Source organism: Gallus gallus, chromosome 8 (assembly GCF_016699485.2).
Source record: "Gallus gallus isolate bGalGal1 chromosome 8, bGalGal1.mat.broiler.GRCg7b, whole genome shotgun sequence".
Lineage (NCBI taxonomy): Eukaryota > Metazoa > Chordata > Aves > Galliformes > Phasianidae > Gallus > Gallus gallus.
In genome coordinates, this window is record NC_052539.1 from 26,183,942 (window position 1) to 26,198,568 (window position 14,627).

General features: G+C 43.0%; 1 protein-coding gene across 38 annotated transcripts in view; it reads left to right on the forward strand.

The window, feature by feature from the left end:
• Positions 1–14,627, forward strand: part of FGGY (FGGY carbohydrate kinase domain containing) — a 278,664-nt gene that overhangs the window by 157,486 nt on the left and 106,551 nt on the right. For 28 of the 38 annotated variants that reach the window (XR_005861966.2, XM_046944690.1, XM_046944687.1 and 25 more), the window contains one exon: positions 13,326–13,538. Coding sequence is in view for 34 of the 38 variants with exons in the window: in XM_046944690.1 (XP_046800646.1) it covers positions 13,326–13,538 (213 nt within the window). In the remaining 4 variants the exon portion in view is untranslated. Of the gene's footprint in view, positions 1–2,834; positions 2,980–3,293; positions 3,546–8,942; positions 11,183–13,325; positions 13,539–13,562; positions 13,924–14,012; positions 14,250–14,627 lie in introns of those variants that run through there. The other 10 variants (XM_015291169.4, XM_040705152.2, XM_015291168.4 and 7 more) reach the window with 8 other exon arrangements.

Below are 14,627 nucleotides of genomic sequence, written 5' to 3' on the forward strand. Positions count from 1 at the left end.
TATGCAAGATTTTTTCTCCAGCAAGTGTCACATCTAGTCTAGTTCTGTAAAAGAGAATATTTCAATGATGCCAACTGTCATCTTAAAACACTAAATTGTTCCACAATGCTGGTTGAGAGGACTGCAGGCCATATCAGAGCAAGGCTGATTTACGCTACCTGAAGTAGCTCTGTGGCTTAAAATATGGGCTTTGGGTAATCATGAGAAAGAAAAGAACATTCCTGTCTCTCGGAAAGCACATTTAACAGGGAATTTTCATTAGTTACTCTCAATTGAAAAGGTAACAGGATACTTTTTAAGTGAATCTGGCCAAAATCCTCATCAGTGACATCGACAGCAGGATCAAATGCATTTTCAGCAAGTTTGCTGATAACACCATGCTGTGCAGTGTGCCCTGATATGATTAGGGCAATGAAGCACTGGCATAGGGCTCCCAGAGAGGTGGTGGTGCCTCGTTGTCCCTGGAGACATCCAGGATCAGGGGTCAGGGCTCTGAGCACCTGATGGAGCTGTGGGTGTCTCTGTTCATTGCTGGGGAGTGGGACCAGATGGACTTTAAGGGTCCCTTCCAACTCAAATGAAAGATATATATATTTTCTTCTTCTTTTTGCTATGACTTGGAGGAAAAGGACCTGGAAAAAAATGAGATACCAGTGTGATATAGGTATAAAAAAGGCAATGTTGATCTCTGTGTGTAACTAAGGGTGCTTAGGGAATTGTTATTACCACTGCATGAGTCAATGGCAAGGCATCACTGTCAATATTATCCGTGGTGGTGTGATATGCTCACTCAGGCACAAGAAAAAAAAAAAAAAGAATTCTGATGGAAACAAGTGCAGTGAAATCTTATTAAGTAGTGCAAACTTTGCTGTCATGAAAGAAATTGTAAATGGCTGATATTTAACTTGGCAAAACAAAGGCCAAGAGAGGGTTTAAACTGTGTGTATAAATGCGCTGTGGGAGGAGAACGAGTGTTATTTGTATTAAAAGAAAGTGTCAGCCTGCTATGAACGTGTGGAGGACAGAAATCACAACTTTTATTTTTAATGAAATGGGATTCTGGAACAGAACAATAAAGAAGAGAGATAGTTGGGGGGCTGATGAGCAAGAACTATAAACTGAAGCACAGCGTGTTTGTGGAAGAGTTTATAGACTTTGACTGTAAAGGATAGTAGAACACTTGGGTTCATTTCACTGGGTTTCATTTAACTGCTTCTCAGCTGAGCAAAACATGTGGGTAAATCCACAGTCACAGCACTTTGTTTTGGATCACTGAGCTAACGTGAAACAGCTTGTGTCCATGCTCTATGTACTTTCTCCCCGTGGCCCATTTCCCTGCTCAGACCAGTCCCTTCTGCTGCAGACGTTTTCCATGGGCCGGGTCCTGCATGCCGGGACTGGTCTGACTCAGACTGTGATGTGCACAGCTCAGGAGAGACATTTGCATCCCACTACAGGAGGTGCAGACCTCCCGGGGCGTGAAGTAGAGCATGAGAGCACAAACTCCCACGGCGCAATGAGCTGACTTGGAATTTCTGCCAGGAGAGTGGTATTTGTTTTTAAAATCTATCAATTCAAAGCAAAACATTTGGACTAACACAGGAAAACAATGAATATTTCAGTGTGGGTTTCATGTCCTTTCCCACCCTGTCGAGATGCAAGGTATTCCCAATGGAAAGTCGATTTGCACAAAGATACCAGTCTAGTGAAGTGGTGTTTTCTGTCAGAAAGTTATTCCAACGGAAAATTACCAACTGGTGCTAATACAAAGTGACTAGCAAAGGTTTCAAAATGATTCAGTGGCCAAGCTGGAATGCAAACCCACAGCCCCTGACCACTAACCCTGTGCTCTGACCACAAGACAACACTCATCTTTCCCTGAGCAAGGTTGTTCTTGCACTATTTCTGCTTGGGCCAAACTGGGAAAATTTTGGAAATGTTGCAAGAGAGCATTTTGTTAGAAGATTTCCTGATGTGGAAGATGAGGAGGGTAAGAGGAGAAATCCGTGGTGGCTCACTGGGGGCCCTTCAGACAGGTTGGGGCATGGGAGTATGGAGGTGGAGGAATGTGGCCTCAGAAACCAGATAGGCTGCGGATACCCCATCCCTGGAGGTGTTCAAGGCCAGGTTGGATGGGGCCCTGGGCAGCCTGGTCTGGTATTGGATATGGAAGTTGGAACTTGGTGATCCTTGGTGCCCCTTCCAACCCAGGACATTCTGTGATTCACATGGAGGAACACGGCTTCACATGGAGCATTGCGCTCGCCCTTTTTCCTTGTCAATGGGACACCTCTGAAAGGACCCTCCTGCTTGTCCCCATTATAAATAAGCACAGGGACCAATTCCACACGTGAGGAATTTTTAAGCTATTTAGGTGAAACTCTCAGAGTCACCCCGTGCAGAAAGCTCACAGCTGGCAGGCCTGCTCTATGTGGGGAGCAATGAGATAAGCGCAGATCAGGGGTGCTCATTTCAGACCCCTGGTTGCCTCCCCGGCTGCCTGGGCTGCTCACAGCCAAGCGCTTCAGCACCCCTGTATTCCTGCGGTGTTGTGAAGGCAGCCAGCCTACAGCTGAGACTGTGTGGGATTGAGCATCATTCCCTTCAACACAAATTAAAATAGGAGCCGAAGCCCCCTCTGTTTCATTCACTTTTAAATCAAAGACAGCTACTACGTCCTTTCTGAGGCAGCCACATCGCTGAACTCCTGACCGGGCACGGTGCTTTTAAAAGCACTCGGGGTCCCCAAATGCGAACCAGCTGCCGGCACCGTCCGCGTGGCCTTCAAAGCGGAGCGGGGTAGGCCCGGCTGCGCCTGCGCTGCCATCCCCCTCGACTCGGGCGGGAGCGGCCGGGCCGGGGGGAGCGCGGCGGCTTTCCCGGCAGCGGCCCGCGAACAGGAAATCGCCCTGTCAGGAAAAGCGCGGTTTGTGTGAGCCCGCTCCCTGCGCAGTTCAGATAGTGTTTCAGTTTGGACAAGTAAGTGACCGCCGCTCGCCGCAGGCCGGCGGGCTCCCCCGGGCAGGCAGCCCGGGCGGGGCCGCCCCTCAGGAGAGCGCGTTCGTGTGGCCGTGCGCGCGCCGCCGGCGACCGTTGCGACCGTTAACGGCTTTGGCGCGGCAGTGTTGGAGGCCCCGGCCCGGCCCCACCGCTGGCACGGGAACGCTCAGAGCGCGCCTAACTTGTTTACGAGGCGCTGCTGGTTGACAAATGTTGCGTTTTCTGCTTTTTTTTTTTTTTTAATATTATTTTGTTATTATCATTATTATTATTATTCTGACTTTAAACTCCAGGCGCCCGTGTGCAGCACGCCCTGCGGCGTTCCCCCCGGCAGCACCTGAGGGTGCGTTGTGCCCCACAGGCGCCTCCTCCTCTTGGCACTGCTGCAGGAGCCCCCGGTTTCCCCGCTGACTTTCCTCCATTTAACCACGTTTCCAACTCGAGTGACCTGAACAGGCAGATGGGACGCGTACACCACTCATGTACCTCCTTCATCCTCTACATCTCTGGGTGATTCCGTAAATGCACTCCTTGCCCTCACAGAGGTTGGTAGTTTCCAGGCTTGTGTCTCTGGCACAGGCACTGCTGCCACCGGTGACCTCTTATTGCTTCCACTGCTGCCTCCTCATTCCTCGTGCTCTCCTCCTGGAGCTCTGCTTGCAGCAGTGGCTCATGGCTTGTCATGGAGCCCACCCCAGTAGCCCAGTGGGGTTTTGCTTCCACCATGTTCCTCACTAGCAATGTGCTCAGCACCAGTTAGCAGCTGATGGCCTTACTGATTCTTCTATCCCGGCCTGCCTGGGACTTTATAGCTACTGTAATAAATTCAGCAACAGTGTTTCTTTGGCGAACACTTAAGAAACAAATGTCAGGGAAGGAGAGGGAAGGGCTCTCTTACCTCTGAGGATCCTGAGAAGTAAATGGAGACATTACAGCAAAAGTGGTTTCCTTGTTTTTCATCTTCATGTTTTCCCCTTATCCTAGAGGGCCATTTGCTTAATTTATTGAAATTAACTTTCCTAACTGTACTGAAACTTAATACTAAAATGTACTGCACTTTTGAAGTTTCTTAAATGCTAATGGTTCTCTTTTTTTACATGACTGTGTATCAGGATAGGGCAAAAAAGGCTTTGTGGTTTTTTCCTTTTTTTTTTTTTTTAACTTTTTTCTTTCTGGGAGAGGTGCCTGGGACAAGAGGATGAAAGAAGAAAGCAGAGGGAATTGGATTCTTGTAGGTACAGCTGTTCCCAGCTGTAAGAATTGGGGCAGAAATACATTTATAGTGTCAGGAGAGACTAAATAAGCTCGTAATATGCTGGGAAGCTTTCTTCTGGACTCGTAGCCACTTCTGTCACACTGCTGTGTGTTTGTTACGGTGCTGTTCATAACTTATCCTTTGAAAATACCGGTTCTTTTCAGTAAATCATCCACTTCCCCAAAAAAAGATTCTCACACTGTTTGTTTCATGCATTTCCTCAGTAAGTCTGCCTTCTTTCTTCCCATAAGCTTTATTTAAGCCTTCTTTTGTTTCTGTTAGAGGTTGGTCTGCTGTCTGAGAACTTGTGGGTTTACAGGAGAGGATCAGAATAGCTCTCCTGTGTGTTCCTGTTTTGTATCTTGGGTTTTAGTGATGATTTGAGTTGCAACCTTTCCCTTCTATGTGCCACTGGGAATATTGAAGTACCTGGCAAACAAAGCCAACAGCAGTGGTGTGGTCTTTGTAGAAATGAGTTTCTGAGCTTTGTTTCTGAAGGGAAGTCTCTGGTCAGCATTGTCTGTTTGGCTCTTGTTAATGCCTTCAGGTTGGCGTCTTGGACTGCCTCCTGTTTCTCCTCTGTATTTCCACATGTGAAGTGGAAAGTACTCAGACTGTACATAAAATGAAGTTGGAAAATCTGTGACCTTCTGCTGTTTGATGCAAGCAAGTTTAGAAGCTGATGGCTTCAGTGATATTTTCAAAAGTCACTGAAGGCAGCATACAGAAAAGCAGTGGCCTGATACCCATTTGGGTTCGTCCTTGTGGGAGTTTGAAGTTACCAGATTGATAGGATCATTAAGAAGGCAGATTTTGCATGTGTTGAAACAAATACCCTTTGTAACACCTCCCAGTAAGAGCTGCGTATGCAGGGAGAAGGGAGGAGGAAGATAACTCACTGCATTCAGATGAACAGATGTTATTCTTAACAAAAGCAGCGGATGTAGACATGTTATGCTTGTATGCTATATCTAAATATCTGATTTATAATGTATTTCTTTTAACCTAACCTAACACGCAGCCTCACTTGCTCATGAGTGTTTGTGAGAGGAGCTTCAAGGCTAGTGTTTTTCATGTTGTAGACCAAATAAGTGTGTAATTTTAAAGTGACAGATTGTGTATGACTGTCATCCTGTCCATGCTCTTACCGTGGAAGAGTGAACAAATACTGTGTGATAAACCCTGCATTCAGCTAATAGACGTGTTTGCTCTGGGCTGAGCATTTTAATAGAAGTGGTTTACGGCGTGTCTTTAAAAATTGATTTCACTGTTGCATCTACCTACTGGCCTAAGTGTTCCAGGATCTGCCAGGAGTAATTATAGACAGTTGGTTCAGATGTTGCTTAAATGTGTAAGCCTTGATGGGAAATGCAGTGGATTTCAGCCAAAATGCTAATTTTGATGTTTTGTCATTTTGTAAAGCTATGAACTCAGAACAAATTATTTTTATACTGATCTACTGATACGTAATTGCACAGCTAGGGCCAAGTTTGTCCTTGATGGAGCACTGAACACTACCCATGTGTAAAGTTGCAGTATCAGCACTAACCTAAAGTTGACTAACTTGATATCTACAGTAGCATGATAACTTCATTTACCCAGGTAAGCTCATACACCTGCATTGAAGCTCATGATACCAAGGCTTGTTTGCTCCAGAATGCAGTTTAAAACTAGAGTGTGTATGGCTACAGGAGCTGTCCTTGCCTTTTGAATTCTTTTACTCCAAGTTGTATTTTACAATTTAAGCAGATTATTTCTGTAAAGTAACATTATGCTAGAGATGTGTTTCTACATGACTATTATTTTCTTCATTTCTGTTTTTACATAGAATAAAAAAACATCATGGAAGTCACAACATAGGAGCCTGGCACTTCTACAGCCAGTGAACTGGTGCTGTTCTACCTGCCCTGTGTGGGTTAGGTTAGAGTGACGGACATGAATAAGAAAGGTGTTCCTTAACATTACATTAATAAGTGGATGGATCCAACCACTTGGATCTGTCAGTCATTTTGGAGCCTGTTGTCTCTTTTCAGCTAGTCATGAAGCTATTACAGCTACAATTTCTACAATAGCCAGATGGTGCTTTTTTCCCTCACAGTCAATGTAAACAAGAATGTCTTCTTCCAGAGCTTCTAGCATTCTGCAGTGTCATTTGGGACATGCCTGATTGCCAGATCATTAGAACAGCCTTCAGAGATGCATGCAGCTGCAGTGTCAAGGAGAGAGTGATCTATGTAGGTTGGTGTGCATGTGTTGTATGATTGTAGTTTTCAGGGTGTGGAGAAGAAAGGGTGCAGCTCTATACCCTCCGAATTCCTTAGGTTTTCCAGCGTGAGAATTGTGTCTTGGCATGGGCTGATGAACGTTTCCTCTGTTTGACAAATTGTAGGTTATGGCAAGCGTTCAAATCCTGCAGCTTGAGAGTGCACCTGTGATGTTCACAAGTATCAGGAGTCTAATCATGAACTGCTAATTCGGGAGTTTTGCCACTTCAGTGGATGCAGGATCTGACCCTGCTTTTGAAGTGATGCCCTGTCCAGGCAGGGCCAAGATAGCCCCAGTGAGAGCTGGAGCTGCTGGATTTCCCTAGTAGCTCATGCCTTTACTCCTCATCTCTAATTTACGTGTTCTTGTGGTTCTTTGCTTGGCCTTCCTTTTTCCTGAGAGCTCCCGGGTGCAGCTGCTTCCTGCTGTTCCTGCAGTTAGACTAGCAGCAGAGCAGAGAGTTGAACTGACTGCCTTTGTGAAGCATAGCTGCAAGCTGGGAAAGAAGTGGAGCAGTTCTACCACTGTCAAGTAGAAAAGTCTTGGAGTGGGAGAACTAGTCAGTGTTTGTTCTGCCTGCCTGTGGCTGGGGACTGGGAATTGTTGAGGCATCTTGAAGTGTTGTCTTTGGTGGTTCCAGTGGAGGGCCTCTCAGGGTGCACTGTAGCTCTGGGAGTCTCAAGCCTCCTCCCAGAGAAGACCAGGGTGAGCAGCAGCCTTTAGTCTTCTGCGGGCTGGATTCCTCTGTGCAGACACTCCTTAAGGGCCAAACTACAGGAATTGTCCATCGTTTGAAGTCCTTGACCTTTCACTGGCACCTCTGTACTCCAGTGCAGCCACGTGCCTCTCTTTAATCAGGGTTCAGCATGCGATTGCTCTTACTTGATCAGTGACAATACAGACTGTGTCTTCTAGCATGAGCTCAAGAGTGGAACTGGAAGGGCAGAATCACTTCTCTGTGTTAGTGCAAATCTGGAATAGAGCAGATTCTAAAGAAAAACAACAATGCTGTTGAACATCTATGAGCTTGATATTTACCTGACAGTGGTCATGCTGACATCTTTCTGCTGTTCATGAGAGACCTTTAGGTAGGCAGTAAAAACTGAAAATAAATGAATTTTGGATCCCGTTTACTGGAATAACTTGCTTAGTCATTTTTATTTTTCTGCTGTGTGTTAGTTTGTTGTTTCAAGTGACTTTGCTTGGCGTGGTCTGTTAAGTTACATGAGGATGAATCGGGACACAGTGTGCTTTTTGTCAGAGTAGGTGAAAGTGGTTTGGCTTGAAAGTATTTAAAATACAAAAGACAGAATTAAAGGGCAGAAGGTAGTGATGAAGTAATGGTTTTGTCTTGGACGCAGAGAGGGGAAAAAAAAGATATGGAGAGACATTACAGAAGATTAGTACATAGTGAATAATTTATAGCGGGGGGGAAAAAAGCAGATACTAGAAAGTAGTAGAATATTTCCAGACCTGTGGTAGGATTTATTGAGATGATGTTACAGCGCTGGGGGCAGGGCAAGTAGGAAAGCTTTGGAGGAACAATCTGAATGTTACAGGACTAGGTGTTGGGGTCTGCTTCTGCTACCAAAGTGAGATCATTCCACTGTGTTCAGCTGTTTTCCCTTGTTCTAGGATATGAAAAGGCTCTGCAGAGTTTACAAGGGAATGAATAGCTGATGGAGAATATTTGGTTTATAGTGAAGAAGGCAGTGATTGACATACTATTTCCAGCGTGCTTTCATTTACTCCAGTTTGTTATCCTCCAATTTTGAAATCTCAGAGATCTCCTTTGTGTATGCCTGATTTGGGGAAGAGTAAGGGAAGGTGAGGTGTGTTGTTGCTCCTTGTTTCTGTTTCATTTGCTGTTGGAAAGCAGAAAAGTAAGTACTTGTTGATAGCTGTAGTACAGTCCCTTGGGCAGTGAAGGGTATTATTCTACATTAATACTGGCCTTCAGCATTTCCATCTGCTCTCACTTTCCCACAGAAATGTACCTTCTTTGTCTCTTCACATGCACACAGAAATTAAAGATCCTGGAAAAGGAACATTCAAGCAGCGGTTGCCACTCTTCTACCACCAGCTCTGTTAGCTTACTGGAACCCTAGAACGGCAACAGTATTGAATTTCGTATGTAATGTCAAAAACACTTCTTTCATTTTATCTTTTTTCTACAACTGACAAACACCTTTTATTTAACATATTTAGATCTTTTCACACTAAGATTTTGAAGCCATATTTGAGCCTGTTAATCTTTTTCCCAGTAATCCATAGAAAAGCACAGCTGCACCACTAAAAACATACTGTTTACCCATGATCTCTGGGTCTGGGCAGCCTGCAGTGTTCCAAAGATCAAAGTTTAAAGGAGACGTGCCAGTCCTTCACAATTCCTTTTATTTAATCTGGTGAAACCACATAAGCCATACTTGCAGCTGATAAATACTTCTGAGCTTCAGCCTGCGTGTGTTTGTCTGCAACCCTCTGGTCCTGTAGCTTTAACAGAAAGGTATGTCCTGCAGGTTGATAACCATGAAATAAGGTAGGGCAAATACAATTTAGTAGTTGTAATAAACAGTCACTTGGTTACTTAGCACTTAGTCTTTTTAAATTAATATAAACAATGTTGAGGATTTTCTGTCTTTTTTTTAAAAAAAACCTAATATTGTTGCAAATGACAGTTTCTCCCCACTTTTTTTCATTGCCTATGTGGGAAAACTAGCATGTCTGTGTAAGGATAAACTGGGAAGTCAGTGGTTTCCAGCATGTACATTTTGGATAATATTGATATAGACTATTATTTAATGGGCCATATAAATATTTATCATATGCTGCAGCTCTTTGATCACAAACACTTGTTTGAAAAGGCATTCTGTCCCTGCTGTGATTTGCAAAGAAACAGACGATTGCTTTTTCAGTGTTAGGAGGGAGATTTGGCTTGTCCTGTGTTAGCAGTTTTAGTCATGGGCTATAACATATTAAAGCTGCAGTTGTCTTTTTAAATTTGTTGTTTTTCTCTCTTCTCTTTCTGTTTGCATGCTCAAATAATAACTTGTATATATGAGGCCCCAGCCTGCAGCAGACAGGCAAAGCTGGACTGAAGTTCTAGGGGCCTTTTTTTCTTGGCTGCAGGAGTTTGCCTGCTATGTCCTATACGTCACTACTCTGCTGCATGGACATGCATTATTCGTGCATCAAATAGTTCGTTGTGTTTTTTTGGAATATTGTGCTCGAGGAGTTGACCTGTGACTGTTCACCTGCAGGACTTTTGTCTTCAACTGTTGTTCTGGTTCTTTATTTTCATTATATTGACTGCAGAAACTGTAGGCAAAGATTCCAGTAGATACAAAATGCAACGTGGAGTTTTACTGCAAAACATAATTTCATTTGCACATGGCAATAAATGTTGGTTTCCAGATTCCAAAACAGGAAGTTTGTGCTGGAGACAGAAGAGCTGGAGAGAGCTTCTTCCAGCTCACGGGTCCATTTCTTCATTTGTAATTTGGAGTCTCCTCCTGTGCAGAAGGAATATTCAGGATAAGAACATTCATCTTCAAATTCTTAGTGAAGTATTTTGGCTAAATATTTTCAGCCAGTCTCATTATTGAGTTCTGAGATCCTCAAGAAGCACCTCTAGGCAGACTCCCTGGTTGGTGACACTTATGACCTGGAGATGACAGTGCTTCTTGTGGAATGAGTGGAATTCCAGAAAAGCCCTTGGCATCCACTGATATTTTTGCAAGCAGATCAGATCCTTTTTTAGAGATGCCATACTTTGAACAGCATTGGCTGCTTGCTGCACTTGAGAAAAGGTTTACTTTTACTTTTAGCCCTTTTCTGTAAGATAGAAAAATATTTCTTTATAATGCTAGGTGACTTTTGCTCGAAGAAATACAATTTGAAATAGGTCGGTTGTATTTGCTTTTCAGATCTGTCACATAATGGCTTCTTGCTCACATCCATCAATTTACAGAAATAAAATAAGGGATATTTGTAAATTGATAGATGCTGCTTGAGCACACAGACAAACCTGGTGTCCTGCATGATCACTCACATGCGTGCATCCTGGTTGCTTAGTAAGGAAAAAGGAGTAAACATTGCATGGGCTGATTGGGTTCCAGATCTCAAATGTTTGTGGGAAAAATCCAATGCAAAGCTATAATTAAAGTGCTGAGTAGGAGAGACCATGAGCTTAATTCTCTAACATCTGTTAAACTTGTTCTCTAACCAGCAGAATACATTAATAAGCTAAAATCAATGCTGCCATACAGGGAGGGGAAGTAGTTGGGAGTAAAGCTGTGTGTGAGAAGGCAGGATATAAAGTGAAGTATTCCTTTTGCTGTTTGCGAGAAGCAAGAAAGATTTGCCTATGTTTAAAAGAAAAATATCAGCTTTGCAACTTGTGGCTTACTCTCTTATGAGTCAGCAGCTAAAGGCAATGCCAAACTAGGGGAGAACTGGGAAATGCATGAGATAGCAGCAGGGATAGTTTCATGCAATTTCTTCCTTACAGTAAACCTTTTAGCAGGTAGCTAGCAGCACCTGCAGCCAGGCTTTTCAGCTCTGGGGAGGCTGAGTGCAAAATTAAAGTGAACATCATCTGTTGATAAGAATGTTTTAAAACTCCTTTTACAGCCGAGGGCTAGGAGGAAGACGCAGAGTGCTGTAAGTATCCCAGCTGACAGATGCAGTATTAATCACTGATAGCAGGAGAATTGTCCTCTTTTTGTCGGAGGCATTAGCTTTTGTCAGCCTGACCAGGTCATAGAGCCAGGGCCAAGCAAATAAAGCGAGCTTTCTTGCCAGTATTCCTAGGTGTTGGCCTCATGGCAAACCATTATTTTTAGCTGATTGCTCATCTCTTGAGCAGATGACCTTGCTTAGCAAGATTAGTGTGTTATTGCACCTAATCTACCACACAGAATCAGGATGCTGAAGGAGAGAGGCTAGGGTTTCTGTCAGTACTGCAGTGTACCTTCTAGCTTTGATATGTATATATATTTTAAATCTACTTTTTATTATTTTCTTGAAGCTAATGATGTGTACAACACAGCAGAATGCTGTGCGATAGGTGCTTTGGTGTACAAACATTACTTCTAAAATGGAGTGCAATTGACTTGGCTGTATGATCAGCTGTTATTGTGTGAAGATAGAGGACGAAGTTTTGGGTTCCAATGCTTTTTCTATCGTGCTTTGCATATACTAAGCCAGTAAAATTAGTTATTGCCAAGAAATCATGTATAGGCTTAATTTGTAATGTGAACAACCTTATTGTTCTGCTAAGCAGTATTTTCAGAATCTTTCCCCCTTCTCCCATGTCCTTCCCCCTAAAAAAAAAACAGTCTTTAACATAAAGATTTCATCCAGGTCACTTGTAGCTGGGCTGGTTTCAGGTACAGCTGTTTTGTTGCTCTGTAAATGATCAAACAGTTGATAGTTGATATTTTCCTTTTCTCAAAGCACCAGCTGAGTTTTGTATACTTCAGAGTTTTGGTAGGAGACTCATACAAGCACTGACGTGGTGCTTGTATGATCTATGAAATACTTTGTATCAGCTCTTAATTAGCATTTCCCAGATTGATTAAATGTTAATGTTAACTATTAATTAAGGGCAAGCTTATAAATTAAGTACAGTGCATTTGCCACTATATAAAATGTCATTTATTTAAACGTGATGCAGTGAAGTAAGCAACTCATTGTGAATAATTAAATCTATCAATTTTAGGCTCACTTTGTTCTTTTAGGTTGCCAGTAAGCAGGCACACATTTCCTGGGATGTTCTCATAACTTAATGAAGTAATTTCAGCAAACTATTTTCTAAGTCTTTTAAACTCATGTGGATTCCGTGTGGATAGCTCTTAGAAACCTAAGCAGTTTATTTTTCAGTTGTTTCTTTTCCTTGCAAGGCTCAAAGTTGGGTAAGATGTGCCAGATTGTCACTTAGGTTTTTTAATTCTCAGCATCACACCACTTTTTGGGGGGAGGAGGAAACAGTTTTCAGACTCTGCAGAATTCAGCCTGACTCACCGTCTTGTCCAGCAGTGATTTGCCACTCCTTGGCTTGTAGGCTACGTGGGAGGCATCGGCTCCTGCCTCCTCATCTTGCTTCAGTTCAGAGTTCAGTGGAGCCAGGCACACATCCCCTTTCACTGCTTCAGGAGTCTAATTTGTTTGCATCAATGCATTGACATGGCTGTGGTGTTACTTCCTGTCTTTTTCACAAGTGAATCCAATTTACCGCTTGTTAGCAGCTTTCCCATCTGCCAGAATTCAGGAAAACCCAGGGGTCTCTGGCTTGAATGTGTAAGGCATCAGCTCCCAATTATTGCTGAGTTTGCATCCATACCTTTTCCTTCTGTCTTTTTCCCTTCATACAGAGTTGATGGTGTATGACTACTGCTCAGTTCCTTGGCTGTGTGCATGAGCTTTATCAGAGCATGCATACTCTTACATGCAAATTTACATTTTGCTTTTCAGGAACTTCTGTGCCAGGCAACTTAGATGCAATCAGAATCAGAGAACCCGTGGGGTTGAATGGGACCTCTGGAGATCATCCAGTCCAACCCCCTCAGGTTCCTTAGAGCCAGTTACAAACATTGAAAAACAGAACAGAACAAACTCGTGCAAGACCTGAAAACTCAAATTAATCGAAAAATGCTATGTGAAGACGTTCTGCAAAGAAGTTACCAAGCAAAGCACTTACACTCTTTTCCTGTTCAGCTTTGCTTGTCAATGACAGCTTTGCTTGGCATTTTATCTGTTTTTTGAGCTCTATTTGTTTATTTGTTTACTATTTTTTTCTTCACAGGCTTTACTGAAAATGCACAGTAAGAAGCAGACATCAGTGAAATACTATGTTGGAATTGATGTTGGATCAGCAAGTGTTCGTGCAGCTTTGGTGGATGAGTTTGGGACAGTAGTGACACATGCAGAACAACCAATACAAATCTGGGAACCTCAACCAGACCACTATGAACAATCCTCTGCTGACATATGGGCTGCTTGTTGTGTAGTCACCAAGGTACCTGAAGAAAAAGAAATGAAGGAGATGTGTTTCAAGCAGCACTCCAAATTTTGGAAGTTGGAAGTCTTTTGGTCACTGGCCTTTGACATTGAGTTCTACCATGTTTCTGTGTAACATGGAACCACCTTCATACATTCAAGGCACCTTTGGGATATGTAGCTTCACAGTGTCTGTTAACCAAGTGAGGAGCAGAAGGCCAGAGTGATATAATTGAAAAGAGGAGGAAAGCCTTTCCTTTTTATGTTAGGTCTAAAGGAGGACTTCCCCACTGCCTTTGGGATTCACATCGGGGATTTTTGTTTCATTGCTGTATGTTTTGGCCACAAACACTTTCTTTGAGGAGTGGAGGTTGTTCAGAACCTGATAATGCATACCTTTAGAGGTGTGCATGGTGTTGCACTGCAGCCAAAAAGGAGCAGTTATTGTAGAGAAGTTCAGTCTGTTTTATGGATGGTGCCTCATATGATGTCTACCACCTGTGATCCTCATTAAGACATCTATCTGGTGTTATAAAACTGAAATAATTTTTTATATATTTGTAGATAGTATCAAGCTTAAAAATAGACTGAAATAAACCTTACTGTAAGGGATCCAAGGATCCATCTGTACCTGTTGGTGGTAAAAGTAAATGACTGACCTTGCTTGGCAGTCTACGTGCAGACTATTTCATCCTCCGTAATAAAGCCACAGCCTGCTCCATGATCTGAGGTTATTTTTTTAAATATTCATGATATGCTTTGTAACTAGCAGATAGGCCGTTCGCTCATTCTCTCGCTACTGATCAGCCTTTTCTAACATCAGTGTGCTTGGCTCTGCAGAAATGCTCTGAGATGGAGACAAGCAGGGAGGGGAAAGAAAAGAGTAGTGTGACTGGAATGACAGGGAAAGCAGCTTGATGTTACAGACAGAGCAAGTTATTTGATTTTTCTCTTTATGAATTGCTTTTTTTCTTGCTTTTTAAATACAATCTCTTAATTTTAAGTGATTAAAATATGGTCTCTGGAACTTTGGCTTTGCAAAGCCAATAAGACACTGGCACTGTGGCAAGTCTGAAGTCTATCATTATAGTACTAATTAAGATAATGA